Raw genomic sequence first — 23,902 nt, 5'->3', positions numbered from 1 at the left:
AGAAAGGACTTATGCCTGTATAGGGAGCCTAGTTTTTTGTGTACTATTTTTATGGTATGTGAGATGTGAACATCAAAGTGGAGATTATTGTCTATTTCAATGCCCAGAAGTTTGGTGTGGTTAGAAGGGGAGATGGTGGTGCCGTCATTAGAGGTTATGGTAAAGGAGAGGGTTTTTTTTGATCTATTAGGGGTAAATAGTAGCAGTTTTGTCTTTTTGGGATTTAGAATTAGTTGGATCCTAGATATCCATTTTTCTACTGAGATAAAGGTATCTTGAGTGAGTGTATGTAGGGTGGTGGGAGATCTATGGCTCCGGTGACTACCTCAAAGAAGTCTATCGGGTTTAGGAGACATGATCTGCCTTTTACAAACCTAAACTGTGTGGGGTCCAGGGTTTGGAGATCTCCAATGTCTTTGTTTATGAGTTCCATGATGATACGTTCCATGGCCTTGCAGACAAGGCTCGTCAGGCTAATGGGGCGGTAGTTCCTGTGGTCTGTTGTGGCCCCCCCCCCTTTGTGGAGTGGGATAACTGTCGCGGTGCACCATTCATTGGGCACAAAGCCTGAGGTGAGGCTTTGATTGAACATGGTACTTAGGTGGGGTGCCAGTTCATTCTGTAATTCATGTAGAAGGCAGCCTGAGATGTTGTCAGTTCCCATGGATACTGTGTTCTTGGCTTTGGAGAGTGAAGTTTTTACCTGTGCAGCCATGATTACAGGAACTTTGCATTCTTCCAGTATAAAGAATGGGCCCTTTAGGGGGTGAGAGGGGGTAAAGTTAGCACTGAACTTATCTGCCAGGATATTGGCAATATCAGTTGGTTCTGTATATTTAGTGTCATTGTGCTGTAACTCAGAGCAGATCTGAGTGTTGCCATTGAGATTTTTGACATAGCTATAGAATGCTTTGTGGTTGTCTTTAGAATCAGTGGTAATTTTGTTTTCATAACTAGTTGTGGAGGATTTTATGAGGGATCTCAGCTTCTTACTGAGGCTGACCAGAGAGTTCCTCTAATCGTGGGATTTTACTCTTTTTTTGCAACAGTTTCTTTCTTCTGTTGTAGAGTTTGTTTATGGCAGAAGACCATCAGATTGGCTTCCTTTTTTTGGAGGATGGCATCTTGGTTCTGTTAGGGATAGCACGATCCATGCACTCGTGTAAGTGCTTATAAAGTGCATTTGTGTAGGATTCAGCAGTCGTACCTCTATTGTCCATCTGCATGGGTGTCATGAAGTTTGCCACTTCTGTCTTAAGAAGTGTGAAGTTGGCTTTGGAGAAATTTTTTATGGTTGTTTTCCTAATGGGGGGTGGGAGCGGGATGTGGATGTCTAGGGTGATTAGCTTGTGGTCGGATCTGACCAACGAGGAGCTGACCTCTGGTGTGGAACACCGGTCACCCATGTTGGTGATGACCAGGTCTAGGATATTGCTGCCCCTGGTGGGGGTGTGGATAAGTTGATCCAAGGCATTGGAATTGATGATATTCAGAAAACGTTGAGCAAAAGAGTTGGTACATGAGTAGTTTTCCCAGTTAATGATAGGGTAGTTGAAATCACCCATTATTAGAGTGTTGGGTTGTACCTTAATATTTTCCAGTGTATCAAGAAAAGAGGAGTGGGAATCCTGGGGCATGGTGCGGGGTCTGTAGCAAGCTACAATCTGGATTGCGGTTTTGCCCAGAGTTAGTTGAACTTGGATTATCTCGGATGCATTATGCTGAGCAACTAGCTTGGAGGTGTGGATATCCTTAATGAATATGGACACGCCTCCACCTTTAGTGTTTTGGTGCGGGTTTGGTGGCCGAAAGGTGTGGTATGAATTATAGCGTGGTAATGCAGGGGTGCTCTCTGGAGCTTTGAACCAGGTCTCTGTCACTGCACAGATGTCAATGTTCTCCATTTTAAGGAGTGCCTCGAGTGAATGCATTTTGAGATTTAGACTTCTAGCATTGAGTAGCATTACCCTCAGATCTTGCTTGCTTGTACCTGTTACGGTGGTGAATTTGTCATTTGAACCTTGCCTAAAAAAGGCACTATAGGGATGGCAAGAGCCTTTGCAGTATCCGGAATCCCAAGGGCGACAGGTGCAGGCCATCTCTGGCAAAGCAGCATGGTCTGTCGATCATGTCATCCCAGGCAGACAGATACTGGATTCCTTTAGAATGACACCAGAAGCTTAGCCAATTGTTAAAGTCAATCATTTTGTCCTTGTACTGTGGTGTCATTCTGGGTGATGGCAAGATGGTACTCAGGGCTAGGGTCATACCGGCCTGGGCTACAAGATCAGAGAGCATCTCCATGTCTCTTTTTATGTAGTCCAGGGAGGTACGTCTCAGGTCATTCACACCAACATGGACAATGACAGAGTCATATTTATACTTGTTGTGGCGTGACCTGAGTGCATGCGTTATGTGGCGGATCCTGGCACCTGACAGGCAGCTGACAGTAACTTTTTCCTTGTTTAGCCTGGTGAGTGGAACATCAGTGTGCCTGACTATAGAGTGACCTATGACTAGAATGTTGGGTATGCTATGCCTTATGGGCTGTAGTTGAGTGGCACACTGAGTATGTGGACTATGTGTCATTTGGGTTGTGTTGGGGGGTGGAGGTTGCTTGCATTTCTGCTTTGGAGGTCTCTGTTGTTTGGGCAGATCAGTACAGAGAGCCTCCGCGAATGTAGGTGTGTGTTTTGTGGTTCTGTGTGTGTGTTTTGGTGGTGTAGGTTTTGAGGGACTATGTGATGAGTGTGGTGCCGTGCAAGTGTTTACCTTCTCCTCTTGACTGTCTAGGCCTGTCTTTGGTAAAGAGAGCTTTGCTTCCAGTTTGGCTATATAAGTGCATCTCTCACAGGTCGTAGTGTTGTGTGGTAGGAGGAGAGGGTTGTCTGTGTACATGAGGCAATTGCTGCATTGTCCCAAGATGCCCAAATTCATCAGGTAGACAGGAGAAAACACCGGGAGCTGACCTTTAGACATGCCTGAATAGTTGCTTATTTATTAAGTACTAAAAACTGTTTTCCTCTAGACAAGTGAGGAAAGTTGAGTGCTGTAGTAATTTGTAACTTATTTAGCGCTTACAATGAGTTCTGAACAAGTGCTGAGATCAAAGAAGCAGATGAGTGCTAAAACTAAAAAGCTGGCTAGTTGCAAGGGACATTTTGAAAAACAGACTTTATGGCGCCAGGAATAGTTAAACCCCAGTTAAGTGGGGGGGGGGGGGCTTAGGAGCTCACAAACAGTCCTGGACACAGCAAATCCGTATCTGACCTGCCACAGGAAAGGGGGGAAGCAAGCTTAGATTTTTTTTTTCCCAGTAAAGTGGAAATGGAGAAAGATGGAACAGAAGTTAATTCAACGTTAAGAATCTGAGTGGGTTGGCCTTCACAAATGTTCTCTATTACATTGAGTGAACTAATGACACTAGACTGGGAGGAGTATCACAGATCAAATATACAGTATGGGTGGGCAACTGCAAAGCCACCAAGTATAAGAAACACACAACACTAGGGAGGGTGGGTAGGAAAAATTATAGTTCCTAGCTGTAGCCACTAAATGAAAGTTTTAAACAGATCAAGGAGCAGACTAGAGAATGCTTTTAACAGACAAAAATGTACAGAAAAGTTCGGATAGAGCAATCACAAACAGTAAATACAACTCTCAGTGTGAAAAAGCAGTTTACAGTTAAGTAATGTTAAAACAGTTTAAAACAGTACATAAATGCAGTGAAACAATAAAAAAAGCTTTATAACAGTGCAAAAATATAGTAGATCAACTGTATAGCACAATTATAAGTGTTTCAGAAGTGCAATTCAGTGAAATAAGTGTAAGAAATAACTTAGCCTGTTCTTGGAATCTTAAGGAATTTCCTCTTATGCAATGCAATCCAGAGCCTGATATGGATTAGCACAGCTGTTCTCATGGGCTGTAGTCGTACCGATATAACTGGTATGGATTAGCACAGCTGTTCTCATGGGTTGTAGTAATACCGATATAACTGGTATGGATTAGCACAGCTGTTATCATGGGTTGTAGTAATACCAATGTAACTGTATGGATTAGCACAGCTGTTCTCATGGGCTGTAGTAATACCGATATAACTGGTATGGATTAGCACAGCTGTTCTCATGGGTTGTAGTAATACCGATATAACTGGTATGGATTAGCACAGTTGTTCTCATGGGCTGTAGTAGTACCGATATAACTGGTATGGATTAGCAAAGCTGTTCTCATGGGTTGTAGTAATACCGATATAACTGGTATGGATTAGCACAGCTGTTATCATGGGTTGTAGTAATACCGATGTAACTGTATGGATTAGCACAGCTGCTCTCATGGGTTGTAGTAATACCGATATAACTGGTATGGATTAGCACAGCTGTTCTCATGGGCTGTAGTAATACCGATATAACTGGTATGGATTAGCACAGTTGTTCTCATGGGCTGTAGTAGTACCGATATAACTGGTATGGATTAGCACAGCTGTTCTCATGGGTTGTAGTAATACCGATGTAACTGGTATGGATTAGCACAGCTGTTATCATGGGTTGTAGTAATACCGATGTAACTGTATGGATTAGCACAGCTGCTCTCATGGGTTGTAGTAATACCGATATAACTGGTATGGATTAGCACAGCTGTTCTCATGGGCTGTAGTAATACCGATATAACTGGTATGGATTAGCACAGCTGTTCTCATGGGTTGTAGTAATACCGATGTAACTGTATGGATTAGCACAGCTGCTCTCATGGGTTGTAGTAATACCGATATAACTGGTATGGATTAGCACAGCTGTTCTCATGGGCTGTAGTAATACCGATATAACTGGTATGGATTAGCACAGCTGTTCTCATGGGTTGTAGTAATACCGATGTAACTGTATGGATTAGCACAGCTGTTCTCATGGGCTGTAGTAATACCGATATAACTGGTATGGATTAGCACAGCTGTTCTCATGGGCTGTAGTAATACCGATGTAACTGTATGGATTAGCACAGCTGTTCTCATGGGTTGTAGTAATACCGATGTAACTGTATGGATTAGCACAGCTGTTCTCATGGGCTGTAGTAATACCGATATAACTGGTATGGATTAGCACAGCTGTTCTCATGGGTTGTAGTAATACCGATATAACTGGTATGGATTAGCACAGCTGTTCTCATGGGCTGTAGTAATACCGATGTAACTGGTATGGATTAGCACAGCTGTTCTCATGGGTTGTAGTAATACCGATGTAACTGTATGGATTAGCACAGCTGTTCTCATGGGCTGTAGTAATACCGATGTAACTGGTATGGATTAGCACAGCTGTTCTCATGGGCTGTAGTAATACCGATGTAACTGGTATGGATTAGCACAGCTGTTCTCATGGGCTGTAGTAATACCGATATAACTGGTATGGATTAGCACAGCTGTTCTCATGGGCTGTAGTAATACCGATATAACTGGTATGGATTAGCACAGCTGTGCTTATGCATTGTAATACTGACTTAACTGGTATGGATTAGTGCAGCCTTCAAGAAGTCTCGTCACTTTGTAACCATTTGCACAGGCAGTTCATTGTTTTTAATCCATTTTACATGTAGGTTTTGGCTGACATATACTTTGTTCGCACTCTTTTTCTCTAGGTGTAAACCGTCACTTTCACATGATCTGCATTCGTGATAAGTTTAGCCAGAACATTGGCCGTCAGGTCTCCTCCAAGGTCATCTGGGATCATCTTGGTACCATGTACGATATGCAGGCGCTGGTAGGTGTACCTTGTAGTGTAGAAGAACGTGTCTTTCTGGTCTGAATATTTTGTTCGCCCAAGACTGTTGCAGCCAGTGCCTCCACTGAAATTTTATGTCATTGCATTGATAAACTCTTCTTTGTTTCACATTTACATAAAATGTAAATTTTTTCAGCACAAATCTAATGTCATTATGTGCTTTTTTTAATCTTAAGTGTGTGTTTTCAGCATATGTTTTGTTTTGTAATGGCACATTTTCAGAATGTTAACATGGTGACTGTTGTCACTAATGTAGAAATGCATTCAGTTTAAATTTGTCGAATTAGAAGACAAGTTGAACTACTGTCTCAACAAGATCTAGTCAGGTTTGTGGGCTAGGTGAAGTAAGTTTCATTTCAGGAAGTTTTATTTACTTTGGCCCAGGTTTCGGCAAGCTCAAGCTTCAGCCCACTGAAACAAACTTCTTGAAGTTGTTGCTCTTTGAAACCTGCTTTTCCAAGGGACCTAGGCCTCCTGCATTCTTCCATAGCCCCCTTACTTAAATATAATAATTACACTGTCACCATTTGCAGTGAAAATTATATACACAGTCACTGCCAGCACAAATGGAAATGGCTCTTTTAGTGATTTCCTGGGTACAGCAGAGAGAGGGGAGTCAAACATCAGTGACTCCTAACGTTCTCCTTTTTGCACCCTGTAAAGTGTAGTGCAACAGTTTGCATATAGTCTGAAAAATGGTAGTTCTTGTATCATTAAACTGTGGTTGTTGTTATGACAGTCACGTGATAGCCACTGTCAGCCTGGTACTTCTTAATGCTTTGTTGATTGTCCATGTTGTCTTGTGAAAAATGTTACCGCGTGTGTTTTAATCAGTCTGAATATTAAGTTTGAGTGTTCGTATACCGATATATGCATTCATTGACATATATCCCACAGACTGTTCACATGTCAGCTTGGAGAATCAACAAATGCCAAAACATTAAACTTCAATTACTGCAGATGTGTGCACTGCAAAGCTATCTTTACAGTCAAACTTTAATAAAGCCCCAAAGTAGCAAACATAAAATAGTTTAGGAACAGTTTCAGAGATTTTTAAATGGCATATGTGTATTGCATAAGCAAGTACAGTGTAGCTGATCCCAAGATTTGCTTCTATTTTCCTAGTTCAGTACAGATCAAGTACAAGTTATTTAATTTTGCCTGCATTTCCCTTCAGAAAGAACAATTATATTTTCTGTCTTATTGCAGCTTTTTGTAATTAATTCTTTACACAAAATAACTTGCTGAATCTGTCCTCTGTATCATTCTATTAAAGCTGCTAAATATTAAATGTAAAGCAGAGCTGGGATAGATATGCAAATGGTAAAAAGTGACACTAAATTTTAAACTCTGTAGAGGTTATGGGCACCAAAAAAATAATTTTCTGTGAAAGCAGCTGTTGGAAAGAAGGCGAGCACAGCCAAATTTGTAGTCTTAAGATTTAGATCCCAAGGAAGGGCATGCTGAACTGAAGCGGTAACAGGAATTTGTGTTCTGTAATTCTGTGAGCAGATCTGTTCCATTTATCCTGGTACAGGTTTATGGGTACAGAACTTCTTACTTAGGTTAGCACTTGTTGAACTGCAGGTAAGAACAGGAGACTTAACATTCTGTAATTCGTTAAGACAATCTTTGTCATTTTAACCTTGTAGATCTTTGTCATGGTTGGCATCTTGGCTATTTCCAAAATGCTGATTCCTTGAATTAAAGCTGACAAAGTTCCAGTCATTTACTGATAATAAACTACTCCCATAGTGGAGTGCGAGGATTCGATACTTGATGAGAGAAATGAGCAAATAGGAAGTTTTCTGGGGGTCTAAAAAGGGAAATTACAGTCATGTAAAATCTTACCATAACAGTTGATGCACATCTCTTCATTGTTGCAGTATTCATAAAATAAGGGATCTCCTGTCAAGGATAACCCAGTGTCTGGCCAATATACCAAACTCTTTGGAATTTATAGATGTTGTACATCACATGTATGCTCCCCGCGCAAGGTGTAGGGCATGGAGATGATGTATAGACGCACGTACCTCCGAACTGAAAAGCCCCAGGAGAAACAGAATGCTTCTTAGGGACCAGGAGGAACATGTGGATCCAGAAGGAGAAAAAGAAAAGACTCCCTGGCAAGGAAAGCAAGAAGAAAAGGGCAGAGCAGAAGGGGGAGGCAAATACTGCAACAGTGAAGAGAAGGACATCTACTGTTACGGTAAGGTTTCACACAACTGTACTCTGTCCCTCCATGCCAGTGTTGCAGTGTTCATAGCGTAAGGGAGAGTACAAAAGCTCAAATATTAAACTTGGGAGGAGGAAGGCACAGAAGAGCCCTCTAAACACTTGTGTAGGACAGTGCTGGCAGAGCCAGCTCTTGCCCTGGAAACAGCATCCATGTTGCAGTGCTTAGTGAAGGTATGGACAGAAGTCCAAGTAGCAGTCTCAAGGATGGGATTGTATCCAATCCTTTGAAAAAAGCACCAGTGGAAGCAACAGCTGTAGTAGAATGAGACTTTACAGAGGCAGAAACACTTTTTCCATGAAAAGAAAAACATAAAGAGATGGCATTAGAGATCCAGGAGGATATAGTTTGCTTTGAAACAGCCAAACCCAGAGATCTAGGGTGAAAGGAAACAAAAAGTTGCTCAGATTTAAAAGTGGCCCTAGTCTTATCCAAATACTATCTGAGCTGCCTATGCAAGTCAAGGTGTGAAGAACATTCTCACTAGCAGACTAAGGAGAGGGAAAAAAGGAGGACAAATTAATAGAGTGAAGAGGCAATTCATTCACCACTTTCGCCATAAAAGGACTAGTACGAAAAGACATCCTGTCCCTTTGGAAAGCCAAGAAACCATAAGAGCCTGGAGATCATAGACTGAAGAAGAACAGTCTTCCAAGTACAATGTTGCAAGGAAGCTGAAGCTGCACACTCGAAAGGAGCCTGAGTCAATTTTCTCAAACACAAAACTGAGGTCCCAGGAAGGTGGAATAAGCTTATGGGTGGCCTGATATGAAGGACACATATAAAAAAACAGTTTGACCTCAAATCTAGAAGCAAGAGGATGAGTTAAAGGCAGACAAGCAGAATTAACTGAAAGGTGAGCTTTACTGAAGAATATGCCAACCCAGCATGGACCAATTCACACAAGTAGGAGAGAACTAGAGGGATCCCCGCTGAAAAGGGATCCTGGTTTTGAGAAAGGCACCAGACAGAAAATCTCCATTTGGACAGATATCCTGGTAATGTGTTTCCTAGCCTCTTGCACAACCCTAAGCATGTCCTCAGAAAAGAGGTGCCTAAAATGGATCAAGATCCTGTCACTCACAGTGTCAGTTGAAGATTGGACAAATAAGGATGGATCAGAAACCCCATGTCTTGTGTGAGAAGGTCCACAAGGTAACTTGTGGTGATTGCTTCTGGCTAAGTGAAGAAGGGGAACCAATGCTGTCTGTGCCAAAATGGAGTAACCAACAAGATTTTGGAGGAGTCTTGCTTGATATTGAGCAGGACCCTCAGAATCAGAGGTAGGGGAGGGAAGGCATAGAGAAACATTCTCTTCTAAGGAAAAGATAGAGCCACCCACCTTTTAGGCCAGATGACTGGGGACTCTGGCACAGAGAAGTGGAAGTTGTCTATTCAGAGGGGAGGCAAGAAGATCTATCTGTGCAGTAGAAACACATCTCTGTGAAGCATTTATTAGTGAGCCTGTGTACTGGACATGCTCAAGGCATCTGCCAGTATATTTTGCTCTGAATGAATGTAGACAGGCTGAAGAGTCACTCGAAACTGAACAGCTAGATCCCAGAGCTGAAGAACAAGTCTGAAAAGAAGGTAGGAAAGTGTCGTCCACTTGCTTGTTGATATGCCACAGCACTGTGGTATTGTCTGTGAAGACTTCTGAGAGGCCCTGGAAGAAAGAGAGAATAAAAAGCCTGAAGAGCTCTCTACTGCGTTATGTTGATGTGATCTGACCTCTGATGAGGAGGCCAGAGACCTTGGACCTTGGGAACTAAAGGATGCTCCCCATCCCCTGTCTAAAACATCCAAACAAGTTCCTGAAATGGGACTGGAGGTTGAATAGAAATTCCTGAGTTGAGAGAAAGATGATAAATCTACCACTGAAGTTCATGTTTGAGCCATGGAAGGAAAGGGACTTAGGAAATCCAATGGATGACATGGCTGAAACCACAGTGAGTTGAAGAACAACTGTAGTTTTCTCATATGAAGTCTGGCTGGAGGCAGCATAGGAATGGTGGAGGCCATGAATCCTAGAACCTTGAGAAACTCGCTGTCTGTGACCAAAGCCAGAGGAAGAAGAGATTGAAAAATAGCGGTCATAGGAAGAGCCTTAGGTGGATGCAGGGATACCAGCATAGGAGTGGCGTGGATCCTGCAACCGAGAAAAATATGGTCTTGAGAAGGAACTAGGACTGATTTCTGAAAGTTTATGGTGAACCCCATGCTTTGTAACAGACAAACAGTAAACCAGAGGTGCTGAAACAGGACCTCAGAGAATGAAGCCTGAATGAGTAGGTCGTCTAGGTAAGGAAAGATCTGAACCCCTGTCATCTTGCAAAAGGCAGTGAGAGGAGCGAGGCTTTTCGTGAATACCCTTCAAGCAGTAGAGAGGTCAAAGGGAAAAGCAGAGAACTGAAAGTGCAAGTAAGAGACAGAGAAACGTAGACATTCCATGAGAAGAGGATGAACGGTGATGTGACAATAGTAAGCCTTGAGGTCCAGGGATACCAAGAAGGTCTGGGAAAGACGAAGAGGGAACAGGGTTTAAAGGGACAACATTTGAAAGGAGAGGACCTTTAGGAAGGTATTGAGCTGAGAAAGGTCCAGAATAGGTTTCCAGGTGCCTTCCTTTCTTGCAACTAGGAACATCCTGGAATAATACCCTTTCTCTTCCTGGGCACGGGGCACAACTTGAAGGGTGCCCTGAGCCAAAAGGCCCTGAAGCAGTTCTGGAAAGAAAGGAAGTTGTTCCTGTGGAGGCTGAGGGTTGCCCAGGAAAGGAGGAAGAGACTTCCATACCATGAATGTCCCTGGCAGATGTTGGATAAAACCCAAGAGTCTTAAGTGACCCTTTAATCAATTGGGAGGGAGAGGGGAAGGCGAATGGATAAGAGAATCTGGCCTAGGGAAATTGAAAGCAAACTGTCAGAACTTGGCTTGTCTTGAAAAGGAAGCTTCTGAGAAGTAAGAGACTGAGTAGACTTGGCAGAGGGTACTGCCAAGAACCCTTTTTACCTTTAGGAGGAGGGCAAGGCTGTCTGCATACAAAAGCAACTTGGATGGATAATTCCTTTGGAATTGAGGGATAGGAGGGACACAAAAATATGTTTCAATTCCTGCAAGGCCTTGCCTTTATCCTGGAGGGCAGCAAAAGAATCAAAAAGGTTCTTAATATCAAGAGAAGCACCCAGTAATTTAGCTTTAATATTAGGTAAGGGCTGGAGGCACAGCCATGAGTGACGTCTCAAAGCAGGACCAAGTGCAGAAGCATCATCTGCATCATAACTACATTTAATAGAATAGTGATCCACTTGACATGTAGAAGCCAGTCAAAAAAGTACCAAGACCTTCCCTTCTGAATCAGGGAAGTCAGAAATTGCTTGACATTTGAGAAACGAGGGTTAAAACATACCTGGTCATATGAGTCTGGTAATTAATAGCCCTGAAAGCCAGGTTGGCAGCAATGTATACCTATTTGCCTGGACACTCTGTGGCTGTACTATCCTTATCAGACAGAAGTAGTTTAGTGGATGGCAAGTTAAGAATGTTTGTCAGAAGAGAGACACTACAAGAGGGATCAGCACAAGGGCATTTGTACAAAAATTTACACTCATTAGGCACTTTATAAAATCTATCAGGTTTCTTAGGGGCTTGAAGTTGAGAGTCGGAGACCACAGAGGGTGCTGAAAAGGTATCATCTATAAGGGAGGCCAAGGCTGGAAGTAGAGCAGAGGGCTTGGGAGCCGCCATCTGGAGGAGTTCATGATACCTCCTTTGAATAAGAGAAACCTGAGAACAATCCCATTTTAAATATTCTATCATACTGGAAATAGTATCCCCAATAGAGAGTTCTTCTGAGGGAGAGTCTGGACTGATGGAATCTTCCTTCTCATACCCATAACCCAAGGGAGAAGGAGTTTGCAAAGAATATGCCAAGGACTCTTCCCCAGAATCCAAATCCCTTTCAGAGGACTCCTGTCTGAGCCTATTAAGAGGAGGAGTAGTGGACCAGGGAGGAGTAGGTACAGAACTCCTTGAGTAGGTTGTAAGATTGTTAAGGCATTAAACAACCCCAGGGTAAAATCCTGCCATTCACATTGGGGATAACAGCAGAGGAAATATGCTTGTTTTTTCTTCTGAGGAACGTCTGCCCGAAAAACCCTAGAATGTTCAGACCCTTGTTGGCACTCAACCAGCATATTAGGAATCTGAGTTTGTGGTATTTCCCTCTGTCCCTCAGATATAATCAGCTGAGGTTCCCCCCTCAATGTCCAGAGTGCACATTTGCAAAGCCTCCAAGGATGTGTAAGAAGTCAGATCCATGCAGGCTGTGACAGGGTTGCTGTGTAGGAATCCGAGACAACAACCGGACTATTCTCTGGGCTTTCACAAGCATTGAGAGAGACGCCAGGGAAGACGGTACACTAGCTGTATTAGACTTGTGGTTTTTGGCCTTTTTCTTGACAGGTGGCTGACTTTCAGGATGTAAAGACTCTGTCATAGCACCTTGCTCCAACAGTTTAAGACGTTGGTTTTACAGGTAAGTCGACAAGGAGTAGAGGTGACTGTGAGAGTCTTGGGGACAAATACTTGGCAGATAGAACACTGCAAAAAGCCACCCAAACAGAAGAAACACTGCTTGTGATGATCGTTATGGAGAGTCTGCCTCCCACAGTGACATTTTGTTCTTTGTGAATGACATGTAAACACAGTAAAATAAAAATAAATAAGAAACCTCAATGGGTCACTTACCTGAAACATGGCTCAGTAACCAGTGCAGAAGAAGGAGAGTTCATACTGTTGATTGGTGATGGCGTTCAGACTGGTGGCAAAGAAGTTCTGAGGTATGTACGTACGTACGTTTCCTTTATTCGTATGCCTTGCATGGAAAGTATAAGTGTGACGTACGACATCTATACATTTCAAAGGCTTTGGTATACTGACCAGACACTGGGCTGTCCTTGGCAGGAGATCTGGAAGGACATCAGATGAAGAAGCTGCTCTCAATGTCATGTCAGGTTTGTCTTTTTTCACTTTGAGGTAGACTCTCTGAATTGCAGGAAATGGTGGAAGTTGAGATGTAATGGGAATATTTAAAGGGACAAAACTCCCACCCCCTTGGTTAACTGCGAATGCCTTTTGAACCATTCTCTGGTGCTAAAGTCCCCAAGTAGCTTCCCAGTCAGTGGCAGAGCAGTCCATGATTATATGTCTGTGTCTTAGTAGTGACTTGGGCTGACAGGATGACTGAAGAAATATACTCTTAAGTTTGTCTTTCTTGAGCTGTGCATTATGCTCAGCTATATTCTTCTTGTTTTGGCTTTTCCCGGTTAGGGGTCGCCACAGCAGAACTCCGGTCCGCTAATGATTGGCAGTCGATTTTTATGGTGCCGAGGTGCCAGCCCGACACCCAACCTTCAACAAAGGCACGTCCATTCACGCATGTCTTTCGAACGCCACTCAACCGTGGGGAGGACATGCAGACTCCACACAGAAGGCGCTACAGCCAAGAATCGGACGGGAGAACCTCTTGCTGTGAGGCGACAACGCTACCGCTGCACCACCACGACTTACTATGCTCAACTCTATTCCACTTTATGAATTCACTTTTATTAGTGTAATGCTGTAATCACAAAGGAAAAGTAATTTCCTTCTTTATGTACCCTGATATTATGTTGCCTGATCTTATTCTGAAGCATCTCAGGAAGAGATATTGCCAAAAGATTTAAGTGGTCAATTCTAGTACACCAAAGTACAGGTTTGTTTTAAATGTACAACTTGTCTTGAATTGTGAGGTAATTAAACTGGTATCTGTCTCTAACAAAGTATCTGTTTTTACAAAGGTATGAAAAAAACTTTTACTTGTTTATGGGCGTAATAGGTCCGCCATCATAAGATGTATCTGCAGACCTCCACTAACAGCTTTATCCTTGCACAGGTTTATGGGGATGCAGAATCCTATCCTGCAGCCACTGGGCATAAGACAGTAAACTCATTCTGGGCATGGCAGTGATTCATTACAGTATGTGAGCACGTACCCCCCTCTCCAATTTTTTATTTTCCTGCTTTCTGAAATGACACCTGCCACCTTAATTATGTGAGTTTTATCCTTCAGCCAGTCCTTCACCACGCTAAGGTCTACTGGGGTGCAGCATCAGAGGCTTTGGCCAGATCTAGATATGTTGTGAGAACTAAGTGGCCGCTGTCCACTATCTCTCAGAGAATTATATCAGGTTGACTAGATATGATCTGCCCTTGATAACATCAAATGGCTGTGGGTCCAGTTGTGTGAGATTTTTAATATCGTACTTTGAGAAGTTAGATATATTGTTTCACAGCCTTGCAAATTAGGCTGACGGGCCTGTAGTTCCTGGGGTTTGTGGTATTTGTGTAGGGGCATCTGTACTGCTATTTTCAAAACCTCATAGACATATCCTGTTGGTGTAGGACAGTGTAACATCAGAGGTGGGACTGTGTTAAAATAAAGTGGCTACATTTGCAGCAAATCGGCCAAACTGTACCCATCACTGCTTTCCACTCAAATACTTTAAACTGGCTGGAGCTACTGTGCATCTCATATATGCCCAACTTCTCCAGGTGCATACATATATAACCCTTTAAATTGTCCTGCTGTTAGCTGTACTCCGAATCATTACCTACATAACTACCTCTTCACTCCTCCGAAAAGCAAATCCTTACAATTTGTAAACCCCAGAAGATAAACTCAGTATGCAAAACCTGAAACAATATCCTCAAGGACATTAGATTGCTGTCTAGCACTCACTTGTTTAAAAACTCTCTCAAACCCTTTCTCACCTAGCCTGGTTCTCTACTTGCATCACACCAGGCTGAAATTTCATCCTTTCTCTCCTTCTAGTCATCCTTTCCCCTTTCTCTTCACCTCTCATCTTTGTATCTTCTACGTTGTAAACTTTTTTAGACCTTATTTATAGTGTTTGAGCACCAAGCTATGGTTTATTTTTTTACTATGCCGTTATATTTGGTTGTAGTGAGTATTGTTTGGTCTGTATAATTTTTATGTGAAGAACAGAGTTCATCTGAAAAAGTAAAGCTTCCTAAGGAGTGTAACCTGGCAGGCAAATGTAGATCTTTCTGTACATACCACTATTGTTAAGTCTCCTCAGTCATAATAATTTATTTTGGTGGTAGCAGTATTGTAATATTCATTTTCTGAATATTTTAACTTACCAGCTCCAAAAACATATGCTAACTTTCCCAAAACCGATTTATTCTGTTTAAAGCTTAAAAAAAAGTTTTGTAGTTTCCTCCATCCTGAATCCCCGTGAATATTTTATTTATTCTTTTACTTTATATTTTCATCTCCTTTAATGACTGTTTTTCTAATGGGACAACCTCCACAGAAAGTCCAATATACTCAACTATATTACCCGATTTCTTTTGTTCAGCACAAACTTTTGACATTTTCATCTACATTTTGACAGTTTTGAATGTTGTAAATATTTTCAAAATATTACAATAACATTTTTTCTAATTTTTTTAAAACTGTTTTTGTTTATTTTCTGTTTCCATACATTGTATTATTTAAAATATTAATGCGAGCATCATTCTCTCTCCTTTTTTCCCCTTTCCACACTTTATTGAGAAACAGTCTTTATAGGTCTCATTCATTCAGTCCTACAGTGTGCTTTTCCCCATTAATGATCTCGCCTTTTTTACTCGATTGTTCTCCACTATAAAGATCTCGGAAAAACTGCTGGCTGAATCATTTTGAGACCTCACTGTTCTTCCATAATATGCAAAAGTTATTTTAAAATGAGGTGAAGTCATGACCTCCCATACTATAATAAATATAATTCCCATTAACTTAGCTTCCAGATTTTTTGGGTGAGGATTTATTGTACCAGGATAACTCGGTTTCCTGAAAACATTGGCATTTTTTCTTAATAAATCATGCTGTATTCCTGCTACATGTTTGTGATCCTTTTCACTTCTCTTTTTTTTTCTTTCTAGCCATCCTAAACAGTCCCTCATCCTCCAGATTTAATTCCTGCTACCTCCTTTCCTTCATCACTCTATTACCACTTTATTTTCCTTCATAGGAGCATAGAAGCAAATACTAGGCAAACCATTGAAGAGACCATAGACATATACACATTTCTTTAAGTTGACACACATGAAAAGTTCTTGATATCCTTTACAATTACGGAATAGTGCTCACTTCCCAAATCAAGTGAGGATGTACATGATAAACCTGGTGTAAATTTATCACAAATTTACCCCTGGCTTGTTGCCTGTGTCAGTTATGGACAGGGGCAGCTTGTATTCAGTGGCATATAACAAAGTCATTCTAATCCTTAGGTATTGATAATTCAGAAAGCATGAATGGCTAGGCTTAGAAAGGGGTTATAGGACCATTGTTAAAACCATCTAATCATAGAAGTTAGTATGTGTCTACCCATCCAATCATCAAGACTAGCTGTAAATGCAGACAGAGTAGTACACTGCATGACTTGTCCATAGGTACTACAAAAAATACGATGTTCTTCGTGTTTCACTGTTGCAGTCATCACATTTGGGGTTATCTGCCTGCAGGTAGCCCTCAGCCGGCCTGAATACCAGAGTCTGCGGATTCCTGCGTCGGATGCTATCTCTTCTTCCATGACGTCAGGTCATCAGGGGTATAAAACATGCAGCCGATGCCATTATACCAGTCTTTCTTGCCATGTGGTGCTCGAAGCAGAAGCAGTTTGCAAGTGCCGGTCGACCGACTACTGAAATTTTCATTTTCAAGTTTTAGACCCGAAGTCTTCAAAAAAGTTAAGTACCCCGTTGGGGATCCTTTTTCTTGCTCCAACCGATGTCAGTAAAAGTTAACAATTGTCTTACCTGTGGAAAGCAAATATCTCATAAAGATTTTCATTTGTACTGCATCCCCTGTTTAGGCCCAGACCACGATGTACCTCGCTGTCAGTTTTGTGCCTTGTTCAACCCCTGAACTAGTCGTCGTTGGGCTATCTTTGCAGAAATTATTTTCCTACTGGGTCTCAATACTCCAAAATGGCTTTGTTAAGTCATCTGACTACAGATCTTCTGAAAAAACGTAAAGATAAAGACAGAGACAGACCGCATAAGTCCAAAACTGCCGACGACTCTTCCGTTAATCTAGTCACCAGTCCGCTGGTACTCAATGAGGCGCTTTCACAGCCCCTGATACCCACTACTTCAGGTTCGCAGGCCTCTACTGAGACCCATTCAGAATCTGGTATGCCGCGAGATGCTTCTTTGACTATGGAACCTGCGGATGTCTCTACCTTGGATGAGTCCTGAGCTGCTGTGCAGGCACTGGCTTCTGAGGGTGTATTCAGGCCTACAGACTTGCATTTCAAACCAACGCCATCTTCTTCATCCAGGCCTAAGACTCGCACCACGTCCAAACCGCATGCTCAGGCCCATATGCCTACAAACAAATGCTTAGAATAGCTGAAGACCTTATTACCTTAATTAGGGGAAGCCAGCCTTCCTCCTCTAAGAGACCTAGAACTGATTTTCCTTCTGATTCTTCTGATCAGGAATCATGATATTTCTGTTTCTTCTGATTACCAGGATTTGCCCTTATCTACCTGTGAGGATTCTGATGCAGAGGATTCCATTCCCTCTGCTTCCCCACCAGGAGATTTTTCTTTTGGTGAAACCTTGCACACTCTTAGGGAGCATTTCTGCTGGGATAGCTAGGATTACTCTGACTCCAAAAAGAGGCTTAGGGAATTCTTACTCCTTCCCCAACACAGGCCTTTAGCTATCCCTCCTGTTCTGGACATTGTAGATGATGCTTTCTTGGAATCTAGCCTTTCCCCAGACACTTTACTTCCAGCTCCCAGAAAACCTGACCGGTATTACAGAGTACGTGACTCTCACAAGTTCCTCTTCAAGAATCCTACTGCGGATCCAGAGACCATTTCACAAGGACCAAAAGGCATTAAGGCTACTGCTGCCAAAAATCCTACCCCTTCTGATAGAGATTCTAGAGCCTTAGACAGATGGGGTAAGAAGGTATACACTTCTGCTACTTTGGCCATTAGAGCTTTAAATTGCCAGTTTCATATGTTAAAGTACCAGCAGCATATTATGGAACTACTTAAACAGAAAATGATGTTGATTCCTGACTGTGCTGAACACAAAGAATTACAGGATTTAATGCATTCTGCAAAACAAGTTGGTAAACATACTTTGCAATGTGGTTTTGATGCTTTAGAAGCATCTTGCAGGGCTGATGTCACTGGGTCTGTACTTAGAAGGCATGCTTGGCTTAAGGAGCAAAACTTGGCAGATCATGTTAAAGCTAAATTACTGGATGCCCCCTTAAACCAAGACCACCTGTTTGGCAACAAAGCAGAAGAAGTCCTGAAATGGATGGAGGAAAAAGCTAAATCTATGCAAACTGTTAAAGATTTCCTACAAGTACAGCCTCCCAGATTTAGTAGGCATTGGCCTTCAAAGAATTGCTTCTTTCCAGTCTCTTCCAGGCCTTCTCAGTCCAAACCCAGGAACAGCAGACTACCTAGGTTACAGTCTCAGGCTGCACACAGGCCTAAGCAGTGGGAGGCTCCCACTTCCAAAGCAGGGAGTAGTAAGCCACCCCCTATGGAAAAATGGCACAATGACTTAACCTTAACCCTTCCAAGCCCTGCTCAACTGCCTGTTCCCTTAGGAGGAATGCTGCCCTGCATGCAGAAACTGATAACTCATTATCCAGGACAAATGGGTTTTGAATATAGTTTCCCAAGGATACAGATTCCACTTCCACACCCTATGAACTCCAAACGGTTGGCCAGACCTACCCCCAACTCAGTGGGCAGAGGCCCAACAGCAGGTTTTCTCTCCTAAGTATCATGGCTATTCAACCTGTCCCAACAGAACAAAGGGGACAATGTTTTTATTCAAGACTTTTCCCGGTACCCAGAAAAGACAGCTCCTGGCGTCCTATCCTGGACGTCTCTATTCTAAACACCTTTCTGGTAATCCCAAAATTCAAAATGCTAACACTTCCTATGCTAGGCAAAGATGCCTGGTTGGCAACCTTAGACGTAAAAGAAGCTTAACTGCACATTCCAATAAGGGAATCTTGCAGGAAATACCTACACTTCAGGGCAGGCTTCATGCATGGTCAGTTATCTGCACTTCCCTTTGGCTTATCTACTGTGCCCAGGGTATTCACAAAGTGTCTAGCTCCAGCCATTGCATTTAGCAGGCAGAGAAATATTGAAATATACCCATACTTGGATGATTGTCTGATTCAGGCAGAAAGCCAAGACTTGCTATTACAACATCTGGCATTCGTAAAGAAACTTCTGACCTCGCTGGGGCACACCATAAACGAAAAGAAATCTCACCTAGTACCATGCCAACAGATTGTATTCCTACGAGCAAACTTGAACACAACTTCCCAGACGGCTTTCCTCACTCCGGAGAAACAAGTTTATTCGACAACCTACTTCAAACTATTGGCCACAAAACCCCAGCTATCTGCAAGGAAAATTCTGCAAGCCCTGGGGTTCATGGCCTCTTGCATTGTACTAATCCATATGCAAGACTGCATATGAGGAAACTACAATGGTATCTAAAAAGCCTATGATGTCAACATTCTCAGGACTTGGAATCAGTGATTCCTGTCATTCCTTGTATAAAGACAGAGTTCCTTTGGTGGGCAGAGGCCTGCTACCACAACAAGGGGCTCCCTTTCACTCTACCCCATGCCGCCCAAACCCTAACAACAGACGCATCAGACTATGCATGGAGGGCTCACTTGGCAGGACAGTGGACTCAGGGCAAATGGAACCCGAGACAGATGCACCTACATATCAACCAAAAAGAAATGTTAGCTGTACAGAATTCCCTGACAGCCTTCAAAGACTGCATTCTTCCAGGACAACTATTGCTAAGGACACACAACACCACAGTTATGTGGTACATAAACAAGCAGTGGGGAACCCACTCATACCCTACATCCTTGAGCTACAAAGTGCACCTACAAGTTCATTTCCTGTCAGGCAAGTTAAATTCACTGGCAGACGACTTAAGCAGAAATTTCACGGACCCACACGAATGGAAACTGGAACCAAAAATATTCAACCTCTGGAGGAACAAATGGGGGACTCCAGAGGTAGACCTGTTTGCCTCCCATCAGAACTACCATTTAGATAAATTCTGCACAAGGATTCCCCACAGCCAAGCTTGGAAAGTGGATGCCCTGCCCTTTACCTGAGAAAGCCTCTCGGTTTATGCCTTTCCCCCTCTGCCTCTGCTCTCGAAGGTTCTGCTAAAGATCAAACAGGACAAGCCAAGGACAGTACTGATTGCACCAGACTGGCCACGCCAACACTGGTAACCCCTCTTGCCCAGTATGACACTGCTGGAACCACGGCACCTGCTTCAGACCCCTTCCCTGCCAGATTCTGCACCCTCAGCTTCAAACCTTGAACCTTGCAGCCTGGCTAATTCCTTGAGCTCTCCAATAGCATCCCTCAGTAAGCAGGTGCTAGATGTCATTCTGGAGGCAAGGAGGCCTAGTACTAGAAAATCCTATGCTGAAAAGTGGAAAAGATACTGTTCCTAGAGCCAGACTCGGGATGGGAACAGCGGTCCCCAGTTTACCTCATATTCTTCAGTACTTAACAGAAATGCTCCATAAGGGCCTATCCTTCTCCTCAATTAAAATTTATGCCTCTGCCATTTCAGCTCAGTATAATACTGAGCCACCCCTCTTTTCTCACCCCCTGGTAAAACAGTTCCTTAGAGGAGCCAAAAATTTAAGACCCCGCAGAGAGCCCCCACTCCAGCCTGGGACCGTAACTTTGTATTGGAAAAGCTCACCACCCCCCTCCTTTGAGCCAGCTGCAACAGCAGAGTTGAAATTCCTTTCTTGGAAAACAGCCTTCCTTCTAGCCATCACTTCAGCAAGAAGAGTGTCTGAATTACAGGCCCTCATGGCACTGGAACCCTTCATTATCTTCCATGCGAACAGGGTTTCCCTCAGGACCAATCCTTCCTTTATGCCCAAGGTGGTGTCTAGTGTGGCCCTAAGTCAGTCCATTCATGGGTCTATATTAGATGAACGAAAGTTCATCTTAGTGAACGCTCACATGAGCGAATGTTGCGGTATTCGATCGCGGTACAGTGAAGATGGGAATATTTGCCCTTTCCTCACTGTAGTGCGATCTCTGAGTTGGAATATATATTTGGGGGGTGGGGGGCGCAGCCCCCCACAATTGCAGTTTCGAGTGTTTGGATATTCGCTCATGTGAGCGTTCGCTAAGATGAACTTTCGTTCATCTAATGTAGACCCTCCATTCATTTGCCTATGTTTTTCCCTAATCCACAAAACAAAGGGGAATGAATACTGCACTCTCTGGACGTGCACATCCAACTTAGATTTTATTTGTGCAGGACTAAGCCTCTCAGAAAGTCTGAACAGCTGCTAGTTGGCTTTGCTGCAGGGGCAGAGGGGAAGGCCATTTCAAAGCAAATCATTTCCAAATGGATAGCCCATTGCATTCATTTCTGCTACAAGCACCATGGAAAATCTACCCCACAGGGGATAAGATCACATTCCAACAGGGCTGCATCTACCTCTGCTGCCTTTCTCAGAGGAGTTCCAACCATGGACATCCTAGAAGCTGATATCTGGAGCTGTGTACATACCTTCACCAAGCATTGCCACATGCCTGTTTTTTCTAAGTCCAGAGCTGGTTTTGCCACTGCAGTCCTGCAGGGCTTAATAGCTGGCCCTAATGCTCTCTAACTTCCTCCTCCCTTCCTTAGCTTTGGGAATCAACCCAAATGTGATGACTGCAACAGTGAAACACGAAGAACATAGTACAGTTGTGTACACTTACTATAAATGTAGATGTCCGAGTGCATTCACTGTTGCAGTCCTGGTTATCCTCCCTCCAGCCCCCTGACTTCTCTTGGCTCTACCTTTCCTTCTTGTTTGGTATATTTAAGTTTTCTGGTGTATTTGCTTTTTGAGGGAGGTGTACCATAACATATAATTGCTTCCCATCGTGGGGGGCACCTGACATCTGGGGCAAGAAAAACTGTGTCGGCTGCATGTTTTATACCCCTGACGACCTGATGTCATGGAAGAAGAGACAGCATTCGACGTAGGAATCCGAAGACTCTGGTATTCAGGCTGGCTGAGGGCTACCTGCAGGCAGATGACCCCAAATGTGAGGACTGCAACAGTGAATACACTCTAACATCTACATTTATGGTAAGTGTACACAACTGTACTTTTTTCATCATTTGGTTTTAATTCTGTTGTATTTATTGTGTTCTGTATTTATCCATAATCTCTCATTTTTTAACGCTTTAAAAATGAATACAATAGACCAGATTCCAAAAGACCTGTTCTCACTATAAGTGACACTTCGGTGTAAGGTCAGTTTATAAAAAGGCTTGCAACGGGGACCAGATTCCAAAACACCTACTCTCAGTGAAAGTGGCCATGTGCATGTAAACAACAAGCACACCTTTAGCCCACTTTCTATTTCTTAAAACTCACAAGTTTTTAATTGTTTAGTATTATTTATTACATCATTCATTAACAAACTAAATAGTGTAGGACTGAGCACACCACTGTGCCTCACCAGATTATTCATATCAATCTCTCATCCTAAATACTTTGCACAGTGTATTATTTTCAAATTATCATAGATTCTTTTAAAACCAAAAAGGTCTCCTAAAAGCCATAAGCTTTTGCAGATTAGCAGTATATTATGATCTGTGTTGACAAAGCCTTCGTTAAATCTTGTCTTACCAAATGTACATATAGATCTTTATTATTTTTCTTTTATAACACTGTTTATATTATGATTAAAAATAGTGCTTGTTTTTTTTTCTTTAGATACTCCGTAAACAAATTAGTATGTTTTTTTCAGTCTGTTTAGTCTTCTGTGTAAAACCTTTATTATTGCTTTTTAGTCAATATTTGCAATGGACAGAAGGCTCCAGTTGTTAATGTCTTCTTTGCCGTGGTTTCCGAACAACCAAAGCTGTGTTCAAGTAATTATCGATCACTATATTGATCACTACTACCATCTTAAATTATTTAATGTGTCATTTTTCTAATTTCCTACTGGTATTGCCCTTTCTGTGCTGTCTTTTCTACATTATAATCTTTGCAGATACTGTTGCACTTTTTGAAAAGATTTCCCTCTTGCTTTTTTTGTCATTGTTTCATTTTTTTCTCATTTATTTTATTTTATTTTACTGACATTTGATTACTAGGAAAGTCTGACTGTGTAGAAGCCCAGTTTTAGCAGAGGCCCGGGAAGAAAAGCTCCAAATTATTACAACACATTTAAGAGCAATAATTCTATGACATTTAAGAAATCAACCCCCATAAGAAATTTACCATTGCCTCTATCTGTATCCCACCTGGAAACAACATACCCATCCTCTAATCTATTCTTGCATGGATTTCTATTAATATCCCTTATGAGGCCTTACTACTAGATGACGTAAATATCGACTAGCAAAAATTATCCTCTACCTCTCCCTCCCTTCAAATCAACCTACACAGCTTCCATCAACTTATCACAACTCCTACCTGCTTCAACAATAACAATACCAAGGTACCACCTTAGACTGGATTCTTACCTCTGACCCCACCCTATATCATGACCCCAGAGCCCTGCTCAACTCCCTAAGTGACCACTTCCTTATCCAAGTCCAGCATTACTCTTCCCAAATACCTAAACTCCACCATTTTAGAGAGTGTCGCAAGTTTTCGTCTTTCAATCCTGAAACCTTCAATAACAGGCTCACTTCCATAAACTGAGGCTTCCTTAAGTACCTCCCTCTTAATGAAGCCGTTTTACACTTTAATCGCATTTTTCTTGATATACTTGACTCTTTA

General features: G+C 42.4%; 1 protein-coding gene across 2 annotated transcripts in view; it reads left to right on the top strand.

Annotated features, from left to right (window-relative positions):
• The window catches only part of LOC122817174 (MRG domain binding protein), a 189,176-nt gene that overhangs the window by 49,358 nt on the left and 115,916 nt on the right, over positions 1–23,902 (top strand). For both annotated transcript variants that reach the window (XM_044090381.1, XM_044090380.1), the window contains exon 2: positions 5,629–5,750. In XM_044090381.1, coding sequence (XP_043946316.1) covers positions 5,629–5,750 — 122 coding nt within the window. The remainder of the gene's footprint in view (positions 1–5,628; positions 5,751–23,902) is intronic.

Source organism: Protopterus annectens, chromosome 12.part0 (assembly GCF_019279795.1).
Source record: "Protopterus annectens isolate FY-2018-M chromosome 12.part0, PAN1.0, whole genome shotgun sequence".
NCBI lineage: Eukaryota > Metazoa > Chordata > Ceratodontiformes > Protopteridae > Protopterus > Protopterus annectens.
Note: the sequence above shows the minus strand (reverse complement) of the source record. Positions and strands in the feature narration are given on the sequence as shown.